Below are 20,499 nucleotides of genomic sequence, written 5' to 3'. Positions count from 1 at the left end.
ACCTTCAAAGGACCTCCATTACGTGGCAGCAGATAAGGGTGAGTTGGTGTTAGCTGCTGTAGCCAAGAAGAAGGCTAATGAAATAGACGCAGAGGCACAAACATCGGCACCAGGTGAGAGAATTATTCACATTATGTTAGTTACCAAAAAATGCTTCAAAATATCCTATTGAGGTGTGATGATTAGTGTTTACAAGTGCAAAATGATCACTCATAAACTCTTATTATCTGCATGTTTTCATTTACTCTATTAGAAAAATTCAAATAAATGCTGCAAGGTAAAATCACCTTGGTCACCAGAAGTTTTCAAACAGGTTTTCCTGGCCACATCCCCTTCATCTTCCATTGAATATGCAAACATATTGAGCTATAATATGTACAATTATTTTGACACAGAAAATGGCTTATTTCAGCTTTGAAATTGTCCATTTTTTCCATCTCCAGTCGATGCATGTGGCGTGCCGCAGCAGAATTTACTCTAGCTCTGAAAAAGCACATACACTGTTCATTTCATTCAGTCTTTCATGATATGACGTAAGGCACATGTGACTCTGGTGATGGCACCTCTGGGAAATTAAAAAAAGTCATTAGGTTTCGTCATTTTTAATCTCTTATGTAATTATATTTGACTATTTGAAGGTTTTTTTTTGGAGTGCTCTGTGCAGATATAGAGAGAGTTTGATTCATTCACGTTGTTAATTGGCTGAATAGGATGGGTTTAAAGTCCATTGACCTCAGCTCTGATATTCTGTTTCCTGCTGACCTGATGAGGACGTCCCTTGTGCTGTTCAACATACATTTCCTGGGCCAGCAGAATGGGCATAGTTCAAATGAAAGAGAGCAGTAGAAAGAAAGGAAAAGCGAGAGGGGGATGAGGGACGGACAGAAGTGGTTTGGCTAACAGGTGTACAGATGAGACAAGGGAGGTGTTTAGCTTCTAATAAGGGGGTGAAAACTTGAGGGTATGTGTGTGTGTGTGTGTTTGGGTGAAACTCTCTCACCCCTGCCCATAAGCCTCTTAAATTATGTGTCCTTGATGATTTCCCTGCTCTCTCACCCCGAGCGGTAAAGACCTTAGCCTTGGAAGGACAAGTACGCTTAAGAGTGTGAATGTAAAAGGAACAGATGTCAGTGAAAAATAGTCAGTTTGGGGGCATATTTACCGCGCAGTTAATAGTTAAAATGTTGCAATTATAAGTCATTGCCTGAATTTTTTTTTAATAGTGCACGATACCCCTTTTCTCTCTTTTTCTTTTCTGTCAGCTCTATGTACGTTTTCGGGTCAATAGCTTCTTTGAGGTGCTGATATTGTGTGTTTGTGTGTAGGGATTATTGTGGAATAGGAATATTTTGAGGAAATTCTGTAGGGCAGTGTGGGGGGATCATGATAGGGATTCAGCATTGTGCTGTGCATTAAAAAGACAAGGTGTCTTGTTTACATTTGGCCAGCCTCAAGCAAATGTCTCACACTGTCAGCCAACCATGACTCTTAAGGATACACACAAGCACACACACCCCAGAAATTCAAATATGACTTCACACAAGATATTCACACATTATATGGCCATTCTCATAAATAAAACAAAGCTCAAAGTGTAAAACAGCTTTAATGGTATTGATCTGCTGTAGCTGCTTCTTGATGATTATTAACTGACAGTTTAGCAAGTGTTGTCCATGTAGTCCCTTAAATCAATATAATAAATGTCATCAAGTTAATTACATGATACACTACATAAAATAACTTGCAATTGACTATTTCATCACACGAAAATTGGATTTTCAAGTAAATTTTGCATAAGCCTCTCACAGGCCTACAATCTGTGTGCACTATTTTAATATCTAAAAAAATTATATATGTGTGTGTGTATGTGTGTATATATATATATATATATATATATATATATATATACACTTGCATTTCATACAAATAAAAAACTATTATTTTAAAACAGCTCCAAAGGTCTGGGAACATGATTAAATGTAATTAATATAATTGCAGAATTTTTATGGTGTCATTTTCCTGAAACTATTTCTACTCCATGAATGAATGAAATGAATGTCCCTAATCATTGAAATTTTTGAAAAGTACCCCCCCCCCCCCATTTTTCTGGATCTCCCTGCATAGACTTTATGTAGTCTCTCTCTCTGTCTGTCTCTCTTTCCATCCTTCCACCGTTGCTTTGTTGTCACAGAAGAGGATCAGTGTTCACTGTCTTACTGAGGAGTGTGTTGATTTGGTGAGAGAGTCAATTGTAAAGGAGGACTCTGAGAAGAGCGTATGAAAGGGATCATCTTATAGCTCACGAGACGCAGATGCGCACACTGCTGTGCTGTAGGGTGTTCCCTGAGATCAAGTCTCACTTATGGTCTCTTGTTATGTGTAACCTTCACTGTCTCTGTCTGGGAGAGTCGTGTATAAGACACCCATGTATTACACAATATGTCATGTTCTGTCTCTCGCTCGCTCTCTCTGCTTCATACAGAAGAGCTTCTACATTTCAAAGATTCTACATGTTAAACACTTTCCCTCGGGGCATGGTGGGATTTTGTGTGTGATTTTCAGATGAGTGTCAGTCAGCGTACAAAGGGCAGAGTGGAGTCAAACTACCATCAACCATCAGCGAGAGGCATGTTCACGACCCCAAACACTGGAGCACTGCATCAAGGTGTGTGTGTTTTTAAAAATCAATATTTATATGGTCACACTTTATTTTAATGTCCAATTCTTGCCATTAACAAACCATTAACTATGACTTTTGCCTGAATAAACTCCTAATTTGCTGCTTATTAACAGTTAGTAAGGTAGTTGTTAAGTTTAGGATTTAAGGATGCAGAATATGGATGCAGAATATGGTCATGTGGAATATGTGCTTTATAAGTACCAATGAAGTCAATATGTAAATATTATTTTAAATAAGCAACTATTTATTACTGAGAAATGGTCCCTATACTAAAGTGTTACCAATGCCAAAAACTGGTCTATCTTGCAGCATGGATAGTTAGTTTTGTATATTTTTTTGTTTAAGCAACTATTTTTTTCACTTTGAAAAGTTCATTGACAATAACTTTCTGAAAAGAATGATTTTGTCAGGTATTGAACTGATCCATTTGTCAAGGTCAATCATTCAGTGATTAACAATGTAAATTTGGGTCTGTTCCTCACACAAGATGATCATATGGCTTCAGAAGACGTGGAATATATTGTGTACGTTTTGTGCACTAAAATTATGGCACTTTTTTGGCCCTTTTGGAGATTAACAGATGTAGTAACTTCAGTCATTATATGGTAAATAACTATGTGAAGATTCTTAGAAGCATACAGCTTTGAGAGATGTAAATAATGACTAAATTTTATTTCTTGGGTGAACTATACATTTAAACTCATTTCAACCATATATTCTGAGCAAACACCCAAACTCACTCTTCTAGTATGTGTAGTTCAAGTTTGACCTGGAGCATCACAAGGAGTGTGTAGAGTTTATACGTGTGTGTGTGTGTGTGTGTGTGTGTGTGTGTGTGTATATTACAAGAGGGTTGTCCTATTGTCTTATTCTCTCTCTCTCTGCTTCCATTGCTGTTGATGGAGGGACCATTGACTCTGTGCTGACCATTGACTCTTTCTTTCTGTCCCACTTAAGCTCCCTCGATCTCCTTCAAATCCTGCCTCTCCCTTCAGCCAGTTCCGAGTGGACGGTCCAAAGAGGATGGGGTGGGATTAAATGGTTTTTAAAACATAAAATAAGGAGTTTTGGGTAATTTGGCAGCTGGAATCCCAGTTTTCAGGCCTTTACTGCTACACGGCCACATACAAGACATCAGAGGGAGATGCTCCCACCCAGATAAATAGCAGTCGAGAGAGAGCAGAAAGCCTCTTCTCATTTTTCCTTTTTGTATTTGTTTTTTGGATTTTTAAAAAAATTCTATTTAACCAGACTAATCTGGTCTCCGATGAAGTTTTATTGTTTCTTATACCGAGCCAATAAGGCTTAGAGACACTGATTCGAGCTTCATGCCTGCGTTGTGCTGGCAAAGAAAAAAAAGATCGGGAGAGTGAGCAAGAGGAGGAGTACAATGACTTGGTGGCATCACCATCGGTTGTGCTAAATCCAGCCCTGCACAGGGAGAGAGGCAAAGATGCGGATATCTGGAAAACATTCCAACACACATCTGTTGACATATCCTTTCATTCTCTCACACACACACTCAGAAAGACACGCTCCAGCTCTTGGACTCGTGACACTTTTTGCATCTGAGTGCATGTGTAGCGATGTGTATGTGTTTGTTCGCTTGTTTGTATGGTGTGGGCTGCGCCCCGTAGGCCTCTTTTTTTCCTCCTCCCTCGATTCCTTGTAAGCGCCATGCATCACTAAAGGAAATAGAAAAAGCACAGAAATTGGACCCCGTCTCCATCGCCAGCTGCCGCAGAAAACCCAAATCGCACAGCCCACAATACGTCTGATAACATTCACACGGTCTTACACGCTTGCTGGATTTGACGGCACGGCGTACGGTGGCAGCGTGTTTTTTGGAATACCCATGAATCACTGGGAAAGGCCTGACTCCCACACGTAGCTTCTCCCTGTTGAGGGTCGGACCTGATGTGTGTGTGTAGAAGAGATTCAGATCCGTCTGCTGTGAATGCTAGTACACATTGATATTAGCGTGAACAGGATAGTAATGCCGGATCCTGTGAGGCATTCATCTTTCTGAATGCAGACAGCCAGAATATTTCCATACAGCATGGACAGTTAGCAGTGCACATGTAAAACTGCTCTTAAGTCTGACCGTACGGGGTTAGAGAGATTTCTTTAGTCAGTCATATATGAAAAACATGATTCCAGTCTCTTTTGTCTGCATCAGGACTGGAGAAACGTCAACCTCTGAGGCTACGGACGAGTTCTTGAATGCCCCGACAAGTAGTCACGCCTGGCCCTGGAAACACACAGGTGTGTTCTTTTAAATACAAGTCCGTTTGAGTAAATACAGTTCTCAAAGTAGATATAAAAGTAACAGGGTTGAATGACTTCATTGTTCTCAGTATTGGGATCAAGGCGTACAGCTTGTTTTTCATGTTGAGCTTTATGGTTATAATTTATATTGACTGTGTGTTTTACACAGAGCTCTACAGCTGTAGATAATTCCCTCATTAATGCCCTGAGAGTGATATCTTCCCTTCTGTTTTGCCCTCTCAAAAATAGGTTCAAGTTGACTGCCTTTTTTCTGCTTGTATTGTACTTAGCTAATCATCCTAAAACATGAATGTTTTATTCTTTTCTGTCCACAGAATAATTAAACTTTTTCCCATACATATTTATTGGACAGTACAGACTGTAGGCTATTACAGACATTTACATCAGAATTTTAATACATGCATAATCCTGAATGCTAATGGCACAGTCATAATTTACCATGGAGAAACCCTCCTCCAGATGAGCTGCAGAGGATGCTTGAACTCAACACTTCCACCCACTCGTACATACAGTACATTTACGGCAGATTACTGAGTGATTGGCGCGCATCTGTTCACCTGATTCAGGTGTGGTTGCAGAAAGGTGGCGCTGTGACATGCAAGCAGATTGGTTGAAGTAGAGCTTAAAACTTTTTAGGACACTTTTATGTGTTTTCACTTATTAAGTAAGTTTTGCTTATTAATAATGTTTTTCTCTCTTTAGAAATCAACCTTGTTGACCGGAACACCCAGGTAATGATTTACATGTCTATAATAATATGGTGTATTTCTTACTGTGTTGATAACTTTTTGTATGAGCAACATTTACTGTCCTGTAATTGATGCATGTCGACAAATCAGTTCTGCCAGGTGTAAACCGAAAATTGAGCAGAATATTTTTATTATATATGAATATTCTTTAGTCAAATTTTCACTTCTAAAATATTTTATTGTATTACATTTTTAATGAAATGTATAATATCTATTACTGCAGTTTTTGCTGATAGTTGTAATAATGATATTCATATTTTGTGACTTATAGGTGCCTGAGGAGGGGAAACTGAAAGTTATTCATTTTGGTTTAGTGTAAATAAACATTTATTTGTGCAATGAAAAGTACTTTTTTACAATGGAATAAAATTTTATTTTATTTTTTTTACTAAAATAACCAGTGCAACAGATTAAATGTGCTTAAACTATAAAAACTACTTTTAAATAAAAATTTTTTTGCTATTGTTTTGATTCTGTTTTCATTAATTTTAAGCTTGATGCACAGTGTTTGTTAAAGAATTTCTTGTCACATAATTTGTCGCACTCTATTTTAGAAAAGGGGTCGTAAAATCCTGTTTATGGCCAGTACTGCACAGTCTTGAGTAGAAAAAACATTCTAACCTACTTTTCCACGGCTCTTTCTGTTACATATATTCCCTAACCATTCTAGTTCGTGCCAGTCACTATCACACAATCAGAATGGATGTTTGAGAGCCTGTGCAAACAGCTTCTTTTTTTATTTTAGTAACACTTCACTTTCTTTGAGAATGGTGGCACAGAGGCCACACTACTATCCCTGTCCTTGATCACAGGATCAGTGGTGCGTCTTGTGGGCTGGGTTTAATTCTCCACCTGTTTGGTGTATGAGATTACATGCAGAAGAAATGCAGAGGGATACGCAGCGCGTGTCTCTAAAGAGGAGGCTGCCGTTTTCCCCCCACAGTCTTCATACACAGCGGCCGTGTCAGAACTGTCGCCGGCCTGCTCTCCGAACTTAATCTGACAGCACCCAGCCATCCATAATCCCTCACTGTATCGTAATCTATTTACTCTGCATTCTAAGAGGATTTTCTTTTTTTAAAAAAAGTATATATACAAGATATATAAATATGAATTGATGCTGGAAATGGAGGAAGGGTCAGGAGAGGAAGAGTTTGTGTTGTCACCTCTGTTCTCCTTCTATTGCCTATTCTTTGCACGTTTTAAGGAAAAATCTGTTAAATTCTGTCATCACTATGATTTTAAAGCATATTTTCAACATTTCTTTACATGTAATTGTCTATTTTACTATATGTTGTATACTCTGTAAAAACAGAGGTTCTTTAGTGACGTCCTTTAACATCTATCTATGTGTTCTTTAGATTATGAAAAGGTTCTTCACACTAAGAAAAAAAAAATTCTCTTTTAAAAACTGTTTACTTGAAGGTTCTGTGAAATCCCCCTTTTGGAACCTTTATTTTTAGGAGTGTATATGTTATATTTAGTGTCTGTGCATTTGATTTGTGCATCAATTATGATAATCGATCAGACAACTCACCATTATTAATGTGTTAATCTGATTATCTAGCGGTTTTCAAGAGGCATCTGTCTTATTTGAATTATATTCATATTGTTTTTTAATTAGTCTGGCCTCCAGTCACTGATTGTGTGCCAGGAACCATTTTCAACAGCTCAGACTAAAGCTTACAAACTTATAATCACACAGGATTATTGAAGAGATCACAGTTTTTCTGTGAATGACAACCTTGTAATCCTGTGTTGAGTCAAACTAAGAAAATGTTTTGGATCAAACAGTCTTTTTGGCAAAAATGTTAAGATTTGATTGGCACATAATTGGGTTTGATAGATGATGAGCTTCTTTCATAACATCCAGAAGCATTGTTAACTTCTTTTCATGAGTTATGTATGTTAAGAGAGCTTAGATGATCTGATCATGTTTGTGTATTTTGCAGCTTATGAGGTCGCGTTTATGCTGCTTCTATTATCTTTTAATATAAAAAATAAAAAAACTTTTAACTGAAGGTGCCAGTGCATGAGTAAAAGTTTAGTGTTCATGACTCTAGTGCTCTTTACAGTTGATCAGAGATCTTGACATCTAATTCAAGCAGCTGTCATACACCACATAGCCTACTGATCAGCTATCCACGTTTAGTGCTCAGTTCCTGGCTGGCTGTGTAAGCAGAGGGCGAACTGGTTTTCACTGTGGGATCAGCGACTGCGCGCGAGGCCTCAGGGTTCAGACGGTGAGGTGATGTCACAGTCTGGTCACTCGATATGAGAAAAATGAACTGGACAAACTGTTCTTTGCTCAATTAAGAGTTAATTAACTGCTCCCATTTTAACTGCTGCTATTAAGATCAATTATGTCACCACTCGGATTAGATTGCACTGTTTAGTCAACTAACAGTCGAGTGGTAAAACAGCCTATACATTAACGGAGAGATCCTGTTCCTGCCTCTGTCACAGTAAAACTTTTTGTTTATAGTTGTTTCTTTCATATAAAGAAAGTCAATCAATTTCACAATTTTCCATTTTATTTTATTTTCATTTCTTTCATTTTTTTTTAAACTCAAGGAGTCAAGTGGTGAAACCAGGTATAGGCTATTGATCCTAAGTTGCGTCTTATTTCTTGGGGGTGAATAAGATATTCAAAAATGTTTTCGAACCTTTTTAAAGGTCATTTCTGTTCAAATATGTTATATATTTTTTTTCTGCAATAAATATCAAAGAGTTTAAGCAAATTAGTTACTCCACTTGAACCGAGCAAAACGCGCCATTCACATAAAAGGCCAAAATACTTAAAAAATAACAATAATTAATTGTTGTAAATTTCTTCACTGCTCATTTTGTTTTTAAAATAAATCTTGTATGTTTATCTACGCATAGTTACACCGCTTGGATATTTCTGGCTTCTGGCCCACAAAAATACATTAATAATAATAATAATAATAATAATAATAATAATAGGCTAATTAAGTAATAAAATGCAAACATTATTTAGAAGAGCTGTGACTGTATACAATTTTTTAACGAATTAATTTCGCTAATACAACAAACCAGGTAGGCTAAATCGTTAATAAATTGACCCAAATAACTTAAAAAGTTATAGTTTAATATGGGCTACAGTCTGTAGCCTACCTTAACTGTGCATGTGGTCAGCTACTGGGTTGAAGATAAAGCTATATATGAGCTCAGCAAGTGTCCATCCTGACAGCCATAATGCGTCTGTCATCTGTTCCTAAGACCTCAGCGTCAATACTGTAGGAATAAATCCCTCTGGTGCTTTTCCCACCCTCAGCGTTTCTGTAACTCACAGAGGCCTGGAGTCAGCATCTCACCATCTCAGCAAACCCTTCGCTCATCACACTTCCGTTTTCCCATTAATGGTTTTGGCCCGTAATCTCTTTTACAGTTTTCACATGTAATAATATGGTGGCAATTGTGGACGAGCCGTCCCACTCGGCTGACATTTGGACATATGAGCATATCAGCAAGGCAAGAGTGGATTGCCTCGTGCAGCAGCCTAGAAGCGTACTATCCGCCTCATGAACTGAGAAAAAGGAAAAAAAAAAAATTCTTGCAGGGCAGTTAGCTTCTCATGCTTTTTGGTGTAATAATTTGCTTTCTTTAATTGTATTCGTTTAGTTTGAATAATTCAAGCACGTTTTATTTTAATAACAGGACCAAATTAATAAACAAATAGGCTACATAAATAAATAATATGCCTAATAATAGGCTAATGACAGTTAAAAATAATCTAAAAAGCTTTCTCAGTAGCCTAAATTGTATTGGAGTTGTGGCCTGTAACTCAAACTTCTGTCAAAGGCAGATGCCCTCCAGGTGAAAACTGATTAAACAATATCTTCTGGTTGAGTAAATGACAATATAATAGCCGAGCTAGTTCTCAGAACGGAAGTGTAGAATGAAAGCACGGCTTTTTTTTTGTGACAAAATGTAGACTACGCGAAATATCCGACCAGTTTTTTGTATTATCTTAATCGTTATGTGTAATAGCTATATAGCCTACTTTTTACTATTTTTATTAATTAAAAAGTTTAAGATTAATAAGTATGAGAAGAAAGTTCCTCTTACCTGTATCCATAACATTCAACTCGACTTGAATTTAAAATAATGGTTTTTCATGCAAGGCTTTACATTTCAAAAATAATTATATTTCAGAATATGAATACAATTGTGGCTATAAACGCTGGCATTTGATGGGTGCTTAAATCACTGATGACGTAAGAGGCTGTTATTAAAGGTTTGACTTTTTTAGAAACCCCGTGAAATAGCCTAGGTATTATAAATATGTAGCCTATTAGCCGGACATCTTATTTTCCGCCTTGCCAACAAGTGTAGACTATGTAAGGACGAAATATCTGAAGACTGGAGCGTGATTTATTCCGGTAGCATTTCATCAAAATAAATAAATAAATAAATAGTTGGCTGTTACTATTAGAGTGTAAAATAAATGACAGACTCTTTGAGTTAATGGACATGGATTCACCTCGCCAGAATTATATGCCAGCTTCAGTTGAAAGTGTTAGAACGAACAGGCCCTATAATGTTTTCTCTCTCACCCCTCGGGCTGAAGCAGGTGCTCCACGCGAGGGCGTGTCCGAGCTCCTCCAATTATTCCCCAGGAAGACAGGACGCAAATGTTTGTTTGATGCAAATCGTACAAATCCATTCATGTTTATGTAGTGTCGCTGAGCTGCGGTGGCGCCTCAATGCGGGCACAGTAAAACAAATACGCGCGATGTTCTCCCGAGCGAGGTGTTGATTCAGCTGCCAGGCCAACACATCAATAATTAGCACACAACAACACTGAAGCTGATTAAAGTCGTGCGAATGGGTTGTTATTTTCTTATTAGCAATATGCTGTCGGATGATATTGTTCTGAAAACATGCGGAACATGATATTCATTCAACTTTGAGTAGGTGCAAAGTAGCCTTAATCTTCCAATGCGCATGTATTTGTCATACAGCATTTTAATCAAAATTAATATAAAACAGAGGCTAACAGAGGTTTGTCATAAATTAGGACGCACAAAATACAGGCCTTCCTGTGTGTTGACAGGCGTATAAACCATTTACCTGTGCACATTCTTTATATCCGCTGCTTAATCGAGCAAAAAGAAACTTCTTCTGTTCGAACACGCTCATCTAAACAGCTTTGCCGAGCCCTTGTTTTTCTCCAGCTATTTCTTTAATGGCCCGGTGCCTGACGGCTGCCTCCCTCCCGCTTTTGACCCATTAACCCAGACCCACCCACGTCATTACCGAATCAGAAGAGGAGATATCGCTCCGGGTTATTTTGGCGAAACACTCTTGTGCCCCAGAGCGCGCGGAGATTCTGCTGGGAAGCAATTATCGCGAGCGCATTCAATTACGAACTGATCAGATGCGTTAATAAATATTTAAGAAATTTTGCGTTGCCGTGGCCTTTACCAGTTTGCACAAAAGACCTTCAAACGATTGTAGGTTTTCTAAAGACCAAATGAATATAATTCAAGTCCACGGTTTGAGTTTTAATCAGTTTTTACACCCCTGCACACACACATTTACAGCATCCACAGCCATAGCAAATAACCGGTTTATTAAGGAGGAGCAAAAACTTAATCCTTTCCACATAACGAAAAATTCAATCAGTGGCATGCGATTTCACACACGCCCTTTAAAATCCTCACAGTCCAATGAGTTTAGTGCAGATAATCATTCAGCTCTCGATATGGTGCACAGGTTAAAAAATAAAAAGTTGTATTAGGCATGTAAAATTCGTTCTAAATCCAGACTTAATTCAGCATCTCACCAAATAAATAAAATTGAGGTGCGTTTATTGTATTTGTAATTTATTTATTCGTTCGTTGAGAGTTGAAAACATTTGCAACACGAAAGTAAATTCTGGATGTTCAAATTTGACATACCCCAGTCAGAAGTCATGTGAAATTTTGGTAGTTAACTGATCTTTATTACGGACATGAATGTATGATCTGCGCCTGCAGTACATTCACCATTTCACTGGCATTTGGGAATTCTTCCTTAAGTCCACATTTCGTCATAACATTTTTTTCTTCTTCTCGGTTAGAGCAATTAAGTCAAGTGCTGTTAAATGCATCCAACAATTTTAATCATGCCCGTGCTCCTTCACCGCAACAAATCTTCAAATGCTAGTTTACCTAATAGAATATCACAGCCAAATATCCCCCGGCTCTAAAATGTCCAACATATAATTAAGAATCTTTTTTTTTTTTTTTTCCGAAATTTCCACACGGTGTTCTCAATATAAAATCCTATTTATTTATTTTTTCAGGGTAACAAAAATTGGTTTTCAGTATATCAAATAAGTCCAGCGGCCAATTCTTGATCTTTGGATTATTTGGGAAAAGATTTACATAAAGTCGTTTCAAAGTCTTATTAAACCATTTGAAATCCAGTAACACCAACTAAATATGGTCAATGTAACTGACCCAAATACATATGTACACAATTCAGCTCCGTTAAGCTGACTAGAATCTGTCATCCTAAAAAATAACCATATTTAGAAAAAGAAACAGCTGTACAGGGTTTGAGAGGTGGAGGTAAAGCGGTCGCTGAGCGTTCAGTGTCCCGTAAACGGTAATCCAGATCAGGCAGGAGAGAGACGCGAGTCCGGCAGAACACTTCAGAACCAGAACTCTGGGTCGTCGAGGAAATCTAATCAAGTCTCTTCATGAACAAAAAAAGGGGGAAAACTAGCTTTCATTTCCCTCCACAACTTTGCCGCTTTCCCCCTTTTTTTCTCTACAAAAAAAGGGGGGGGGGGGGGGTAACTTTTAAAAATGTGAGGAACATCTAACTATTTTGTTAAAATTTTAAAGTCCATATATATTTTCTTCTTTAAACTCAGCACACTATTAAAACGGAGAGATGGTGAAAATGGAGGGCATTTAAAAAAAAAAAAAAAAAAAAAGAATCAGATCACAAGACTTGGAACCTCCAGGACGCTTGGTCTTTGTAGTCCAAACAGTCTGAAGTGTTGAAGTTCAGCTTCCAGGAGGAGGCCGTTTGCTCCTTGTAATCCAGGCAGTCAGAAGAATTGAAGGCCAGGCCAGTGCCACTGTATGCCTGGTGATGATGGTGGTGGTGATGTCCTGAGGACTGACTGATGTGGTGGTGGGGGTGCGTGGGCATGGACGACGCCGTCATGGGGCTGAGCTGATGAGGGTGGTGGTGAGAGTGCATGGGGGCCAGATAGGAGCCACAGTCCACTCCGCTGAAGTAAGAACTGGAAGGAGTCGGGTAGCCCTGGCTGTAGCCGGTGGTCTGGTTGTATGGCATGGGGTAGGAGGAGCCGGCCGTGCCTGAGACAGAGCGCTGCATGCAGGAGGCGTTTGAGGGAGCGACGGGCTCAGGCAGAGAGACAGAAGGGGGTGCAGAGCCTGGGGAAATGGCAGGGCTCCAGATTGATGAGACAGTACTGATAGAGGTAGAGGTGCTATTGATGCCTGTGTTATTGGTTGAGGAAGAGGAGGAGGAGGAAGAGCCAGCGCTGGAGACAGCAGGAGGGGTAAACTGGCCGCTGCTCTCTGAGCCCGTGCTCTCCCGGGTGGGTGAGGATTTCTTCTTTGCGGGCCGAGCTTTTGTGCTGCTGCCACTCTGCTGCTGCTGACGACATTTAGCACGACGGTTCTTAAACCACACCTGCAGGACAGAGAGAGGAAATGAACACTTAAAATACGCTTTGAAATTCTGGTCGAACAACAGCTTAAAAAAAAACAAAAACAAAAGACAAAAATACGATAGCACAGAGTCCATTACACCCGGTACACAAACACGCATGCACACAGAGCTCCATTAAATGATTATGGAGACCTTCCGTGCATGTCTGAAGGACATGTTGGAGAGCCATTGTGCAATATCAGAGTGGAAAATAGCTAGTTATTAGCAGATCCTGGCTTTAATTTGCATGCAGGGCCTTTCTGCTTTACTGTGTGGATCTAATTTCAGTGCTTGTAGACGGCTGGGTGATAGCAACCTATTGAGTTTCTCCGCAGAGATGGTAATTCAATAGTGGAAGGAGGGTCTGACCGTGTAAAGCGTTTTGTTTCATGTGCTTATTAAGAGCAAATAAAATTGCTTGGGAAATTGACAGAGGGCTGCTCCTTTAGGCCTAGGATCACTTTAGAAAAAGCATTATTTGCATGAAAAATCCACAGTAGTAGACTGTGGGAATTTTACATTTCCTAATCTCTGATATTTACATCAACTTTAATGTAGAGTAAGCCTTTTATTCATAGTGATCATCCGTGTACAGTTCCTTTATATATTTGGTCTAAATTAGCCACATTTCTTCAGTGTGGTTAAATCAGTTCGGTATGCACAAACAAATGCACCAAACACTACTTTGGTTTGGAGAGTTCAAATTATTCTAGCATAATTATTACATTCTGTCATGCTGCATAATGAATTAAAATAAAAAATAAAAAATAAATATAATGGAGAAATCACCTGGCACTTAACCCTAGTTATGAAATGGCTGTATATCTAGGCTGAGAATCAAAATGTTAAAACACACCCATAAGTCTATAAAAATAACTGCAACAACTGTAATAATAATTATTACAAACTACTACGAACTTTTATGAAAATCAGTAGGGGGAGCAGCTGAGCATAACGTACATTTTGGAATGTTTTTGGAAAGTTGTAATAGGGTACTTAGACTAAATGGTTATTTAGAGAAAATGCCCATTTTGATTTTTTATTTTCAAACATTCAGTGGTTACATGTACCTGAACTCTGGACTCGGGAAGGTTGATCTTCAGTGCCACCTCCTCTCTCATAAATATGTCCGGGTAACGAGTTTTGGCAAAGAGCGCTTCGAGAATGTCAAGCTGTGAGCGCGTAAACGTCGTTCTTTCCCGCCTCTGCTTTCTGGGCGTTGCTGCAAATAATAATAAGAAGCAAACATGTAATAATAGTATTTACAATAGCAATACCTCAAGAGTTGAGATGTGTATGAAAGAAAAAAAAAATCTGTTTAGATGTGAAATAGCAAATAGCTTCTGGACATTTTAAAGTAGGCCTACTATTTTCGGAAATAAAGAAATAATAGGTTTACCTCAAAGCGGTTTTAAAATTATAGCGGTCTTTACAGAGGCTTTGTGGATTATCTTTTACAAACATGTTGCAACGACTATGCAATGAGCTCGTTAAAGTTATATTTAAACATCGAGAGAGAGAGAGAAAATAAATCACACAATAGGCTGTCAAGACTATTTTTTTCCCTTGGATGAAGTGCCTGAAACAATTTCTAACAACTTTAAAAAAAGGCCGCATATAACGCTGCGTTAAAACCGTTTATAATGCACGTAAAAGGTGTTATGCACGTACCTGGGTATCCGACGGACGGGTGCAGGAGGTCCATGGCTGCGCCGCTCAGCCCCAGGCCGTTCATGGCGTAGGGGGGCTGTTTGAGGTATGACATCATGCTAGAGGCAGTCACGGGTCCCCCCAGATCTTGCCAATAGTTCGATTTCCCCCGATGTTGCAGTTTGACGAAGGACGGGCCCAATTTAAGTTACTGAAATGCGATTGCAATAATACAAATAATATTATTAGCTGATATGCGTAACCACATGAAAATATGCAAAATGCTAAGTGAATTAAATACAAATCGAGAAAAAAAAAAGTTGTGTGGTTGCATCCTCTGAAAAATTATTAGAGACGAGGAAATATAAAGTATGAAAGTATTAAAATACCTTTAAGAATTTCTCTATTAGCCTACCTTTTTCGATGTTAATAATAATAATAATAATAATAATAATAATGACGAATCTTGTTTCTCTTTTGTAATAATAATAATAATAATAATAATAATAATAATAATAATAATAATAATAATAAGAAGAAGAAGAAGAAGAAGAAGAAGAAGAAGAAGAAGAATGGCACAATGGTGAAAACTGCATACCAGCATACCATACGCGAATTAAAAGTATAATTGTATTCCTAAATATTTCTATAATTTTGCATGTCTAGCCTATAATTTTATATTTGTAATCGTATTTCAGATACAATTCAAAGTTTGAATATTCCCCACTTTCTGATATTTCCTATAGGCTACATAAACATAGCCTACTTAAAATATTTTGCAAACATTAGCTACATTTACTTTACATTATTTTTTAAATCACCGATTTAAAATTTTAAAAACCAAAGGCCACATTTGTGCGGTTTTAAAGTAGGCTACTTATCAACAGAATTACAAAACGTGCAGACTTAAACAGTTTCCAGGGTCACTGAATTTAGCTCTGTGTAAAAATGCAATTGGAATAATCTTATTATTTACAGTAATGTTCAACAAAATTATTTTAAATAATTAACATCTTAGAACAGATAGCAGCCTATAGGTTATATTGAGAGTTAGGCTACTTTTAGAATAATTTATAACTAGGCTATATATTATTATTACACACACACACACAAATAAAAAAGAAAAAGAGGTAAAGAAAAAAATATTAATCTTTATTAACGCTTTGTATTAGTTTTGTTGGTCATTCAATTTTTAACCAAATTTAGGAGCTGGCTGGTTATCTAGGGGAAATGAATGTGGATGGGCCCCGTGCTGAGAGAACCGAACCGCTTAGAGTTGTGTGTATTCCAATCTATTCCGTGCTTATTCTTTACTCTGTAAAGACTGGTTAGAAAGAACACATCTACGTGCAAATTAACTCAATTACAATGCAGATTAGACCTCTGGGGAAACACCTTCATTTCTTTGCCTTATCACCAAAATAAATTAACAAAAACCAAAACACGCCTCTCCAATTACTCTCCAAGTGAGCTGCTTTACACTGCGGTGACGAGCTGATCTTTGCAAAACTACTAGCGGTCACTATTTTTAGATTTAATTCATTTCGAAACATTTACTTCTAAGCGATTATGACAATTAACAGACTGTTTACTGCGTGACTTAAAAACAATACTGACGTCGGTACAGAATAAGACGAAACAAAAATAGGCTAATAATAATAAAAAACTTTTACACAATTACCAAATTTATCTACGTAGAAAAACAAATATTTAGCTAATATTAAAACAAGAAATTGTAACACTGAAACTTGTATTAGTTCCGTTTTGTGAAAGTGTTGAACGTTAACAATAAAATTAGTGGGGGGAAAAACTCAATTTAATTTTAAATACGTTTTTTTTTTTTTTTTTTTTTTTTTAGAAGAATCCTTCGTTCTTCTCTTCTTATGTTTTTGCAGTATTATGAGACGATAAAAAATATCCACCAAGGCAAACCGACCTCGAAACCTCACCAAATAAATGTCGTCTAAAACTCTCCTCAAAGCTGCAGATATGCAGCAATGTTGATATGGCGCACGTGTCTGGCCTTTAGCTGGACTTCTTGTAGTCTATTCAGAGTGTGTTCCCGGGGTTTAAAACCAAATACGATAAACTCATCTGCTTTAGCTTTCTCGTTCGTGTCTGTCACTAGTTTAAGGTGATTGCTAATGTAGACGGATGGAGATTGATCACCTTCTCCTAACCCTGCCTCTCTAAGAGCGTAGGACACCTGCAGATCCGCCCACTCCAGCCAATCGCTGCGCAGTCTCTGCTTGATTGACAACTGTACCAGCCAGTCTATGGGTAGAACATCCTTGAAGCCCCACCCCGCGCTGACTAAAGACATCAAGAACATGCACCGTGCAAATAAATCTTTAGAATTTCGAAAAGACCTAAAATATAAAGAAAAGTGTAGACAACACAGATTTAACATTTAATAAAACTGAAGACAGTTGGAAAATATATTACAATAGGATTAGAAAAGTCGTTTTAAAATTAAGGTAGGCTAGAGTAGGCTAGGCTTTAAAAATATTTTAACCATTTAAATTATAAATATTTTACTGAAAGACTTTAGAACTGCAATGTAGACCGAAGCATTTAATTAGGAAGTCCTGTCATATCTAAAAACAAAACAGGCATATTCTCTAAATGCTTAATTACAATTATGACCGTTTTGCGTCTTGAAATGTAGGCTAGCTATTTTATTTAGAAGTAGCCTATAGCATAACTCCAGGAAAAAAAAAACGGACACATTATCGCATATAAATAGTAGGCGAGCTAGCCTATTAATAATTAATCTAAAAGCTAAATTTATCCACGTGGATTAAACAGTGTAATATAATTAAAGTCATCCAAAATCTAAGTAGTAAAGGACATCAAGGCTTTTTCTCAAATGTCTGACATCACGCAAAAAAAAAAAAAAAAAAAAAAAAACCACAAATTCACACAAAATAGCCTACCGTTTGATTCAGATTTTAAGACTCCCTTTAGCGATCGATTCATGTGGTCCATCGATTTGAAGCGGTGTAAAAATGCAGCAAAAAAGTTTAATTTATCCACTTTATCTATTTTCATTTTTATTGTTACCCCGCCTCATGAATATTAATGAGTGGCTAATCCCCACTTAGAATTACATTTCAGAATAGTGTGCGTAAAGTTTAATAGGCACACGGAGAGGAAACGTGAAAGGGAGTGAAGAAAAACTCGGCCCTTCCAGAAAAGAAACGAAATCAGCACATAGAGAGAGTCTGAGCTTCAGAGAATCAAAGAAAGCACCTTTCAAGCCTCACTTTTCCCAAAGAAATGCCAATAAAATACGGTAACAGAATATCACGGAGGGCGCGGTGTTTCCTTAACTGTTTCTGAAAGGCTCAGAAGATCTTAATAAGGCTTCGCTCGGTCCTTTTGTTGATCTCACAAAATCAACTCATTCTAATTGAGGCCTGAGCTGAAAGCGACCTAATGTTCAAAGCAAGTGACCGCCGGAGGAACGAAATTACATTTTTACTATATGGGGCATCCAATCAAAGACCGGGCGGCTTTCCACGTTCTTCTATAGATCAACAAAGTCATCGACAAAAGTACTCGTGGGAGTAACAGAGATGATGCTGTAAGCCGTCAATAGACGCGGAAAAACTAAAAGGAAAGTTACTGGATACTGCTTAGAAGAACGGTGACAGGGAATGCGCATATTAAATGTTTATACTGGCTGTTCAGAGCACAAGTGTTGGCCCCAGGCCCCCCAAAAAGGCAGATTCCACCTGCCCTAAAACTATTTCCATGGATAATAACAACAATAAAATGTGATCCTCAAACACGCACACAATAGAAATATACAACTCCTGCATTTTGTCCGTTTGCTGGTTTATTCTCTCGACCCTGATGTTGCTAAGACCCCGTGATAAACCCAGAACAAGTATCAAGTTATCAGGTTGCAAGAAGCTTTTGTAATAAGAGTATTTTGTCTAATCCCAAATTGCAGTCGAATTTTCTAAATGCTGAGCTCGTAAATCTCGGGATTAGAGGAGGCGAGAAGAGGAGGGGGAAAAGTTTGGTTTCTTTAGCCGGCAGGATGGGAGAGGGTCGGCGATGTTGTCGGTCCTTATTAAAACGATGATGCATAAAATACAATATTGAAGCTCGTAAAGAAGGCTCGGTACCGATTCCCCCGGTGTATTTTAGGACGAGGAAAGGATTTTCGGGGGTCGAGGGGGTCCGTGAAGTCTAAGAGCTCAACACCTGAAGTCAGGCCGTGGACTTCAAAGCAGCTGGATCCACAGCACGCGCTCTGGGACTCGCGCGGAGATGCTCTAGCCTACACTTCGCTACGCCGTTTTGGAGAGCTCTTTTTTGCCTCTATCAGAATATCTATTTTTAAAAGCTTTTTTTAAATTAGTTTTTTTTTCACTTAATGTACGGTGTTGGTTTGAGCCTGAAAACAATAGTTTGGCAAAACGGACAACAATCAGGTAAGAGAATTAATTGTGCATTTTGACAATGCCACTGTGAATGTGTGAACTAGAACGACCCAGAGGACGTTTAATTTTGTTTCAGTCTTTATATCTGTGTGTGTGTGCAATGCAGAGAAAATGTCAAAGGCAGGCTATCTAAACTTTCTGATAGTTGCGTAGCTGAAACAGAACATTAAATGAGTTCTAATATAAACACAAATTCATGACGCATTTTAATCATGAAATAGAATTTATATATTTATTCATTAAAAAAGATTACTTTTATCAGATAGGCCTAGTCGTAGTTAGTAGTGCAATAAAAAACAGTTTCTTTAAAAGTATCCTATTCCAAAAGTAAAATATTAATATTCCATCCCGCGTTTCACTGGGACAAATCAGATGTATAGAAACACATCTTGTATTAAATTAGGCATCTAAATGGACTGCACAACAGTTCAAAGCGGTCATTTAGATATGAACACCACGCTACCGTCTCATCGGGATTACACGGACCTCACAGGTCTAATGCATCAAATTATGACATGCGTTTGAAGCGACTCGCAGGCTCAAACTCTCCGATTAGTAAAGCCAACAAACAAACGTCCTTTCCGCCGCTGTGAAATGGTTTGTGAGCGCCAATAAGTGTCTCCTATTCAGAAGATTACAGTCATCTGTGATAACTGCAAAATAATAAAAACAAAAACAAAACGCCCGGGGGGAAACGGAGGAAGGCTACACTTGGACCCAACCATCAGCAGTTTAATGTGAAAGTATTAGAAGGACTAAGGGAGGACGTCAGCTGTCAAAACTTATTTTGCTCGTTAAATGGAGGATGCGAGGCTGCGGTGATGGCTGTTTGGCTGAGAGTGAAGTGTCTGAGGAAAAACAGATGCTTTGGACGGAGTGATTCTGCCTTAATCTGCCTCTGAGGAACGACCTCAAACAAAAAATCGCAAACGTTCATTTAGAAATAACCGTAAAACGCAAGGGAATTTTCTCAGTC

At 38.1% G+C, this 20,499-nt stretch overlaps 2 protein-coding genes across 7 annotated transcripts in view; one reads left to right on the top strand and one right to left on the bottom strand.

Annotated features, from left to right (window-relative positions):
• Positions 1-6,178, top strand: part of LOC109092574 (WD repeat containing planar cell polarity effector) — a 59,311-nt gene extending 53,133 nt beyond the window's left edge. For 5 of the 6 annotated variants that reach the window (XM_042742265.1, XM_042742266.1, XM_042742263.1 and 2 more), the window contains 5 exons: positions 11-113; positions 2,563-2,665; positions 4,860-4,945; positions 5,672-5,700; positions 5,990-6,178. In XM_042742265.1, coding sequence (XP_042598199.1) covers positions 11-113; positions 2,563-2,665; positions 4,860-4,945; positions 5,672-5,700; positions 5,990-6,037 — 369 coding nt within the window. In that variant the 3' untranslated portion in view covers positions 6,038-6,178. Of the gene's footprint in view, positions 1-10; positions 119-2,562; positions 2,666-4,859; positions 4,946-5,671; positions 5,701-5,989 lie in introns of those variants that run through there. The other variant, XM_042742267.1, reaches the window with a different exon arrangement.
• Positions 6,179-11,664: 5,486 nt separating this feature from the next.
• On the bottom strand, positions 11,665-15,322 carry LOC109092575 (homeobox protein OTX1 B). Its single transcript, XM_019106336.2, has 3 exons — positions 15,091-15,322; positions 14,490-14,641; positions 11,665-13,401 (listed from the first exon to the last, which is right to left on the bottom strand). The coding sequence occupies exons 1-3, from the start codon at positions 15,185-15,187 to the stop codon at positions 12,679-12,681; spliced, it is 972 nt and encodes a 323-aa protein (XP_018961881.2). The 5' UTR covers positions 15,188-15,322; the 3' UTR covers positions 11,665-12,678.
• Positions 15,323-20,499: the final 5,177 nt, after the last annotated feature.

Source organism: Cyprinus carpio, chromosome B17 (genome assembly GCF_018340385.1).
Source record: "Cyprinus carpio isolate SPL01 chromosome B17, ASM1834038v1, whole genome shotgun sequence".
NCBI lineage: Eukaryota > Metazoa > Chordata > Actinopteri > Cypriniformes > Cyprinidae > Cyprinus > Cyprinus carpio.
Note: the sequence above shows the minus strand (reverse complement) of the source record. Positions and strands in the feature narration are given on the sequence as shown.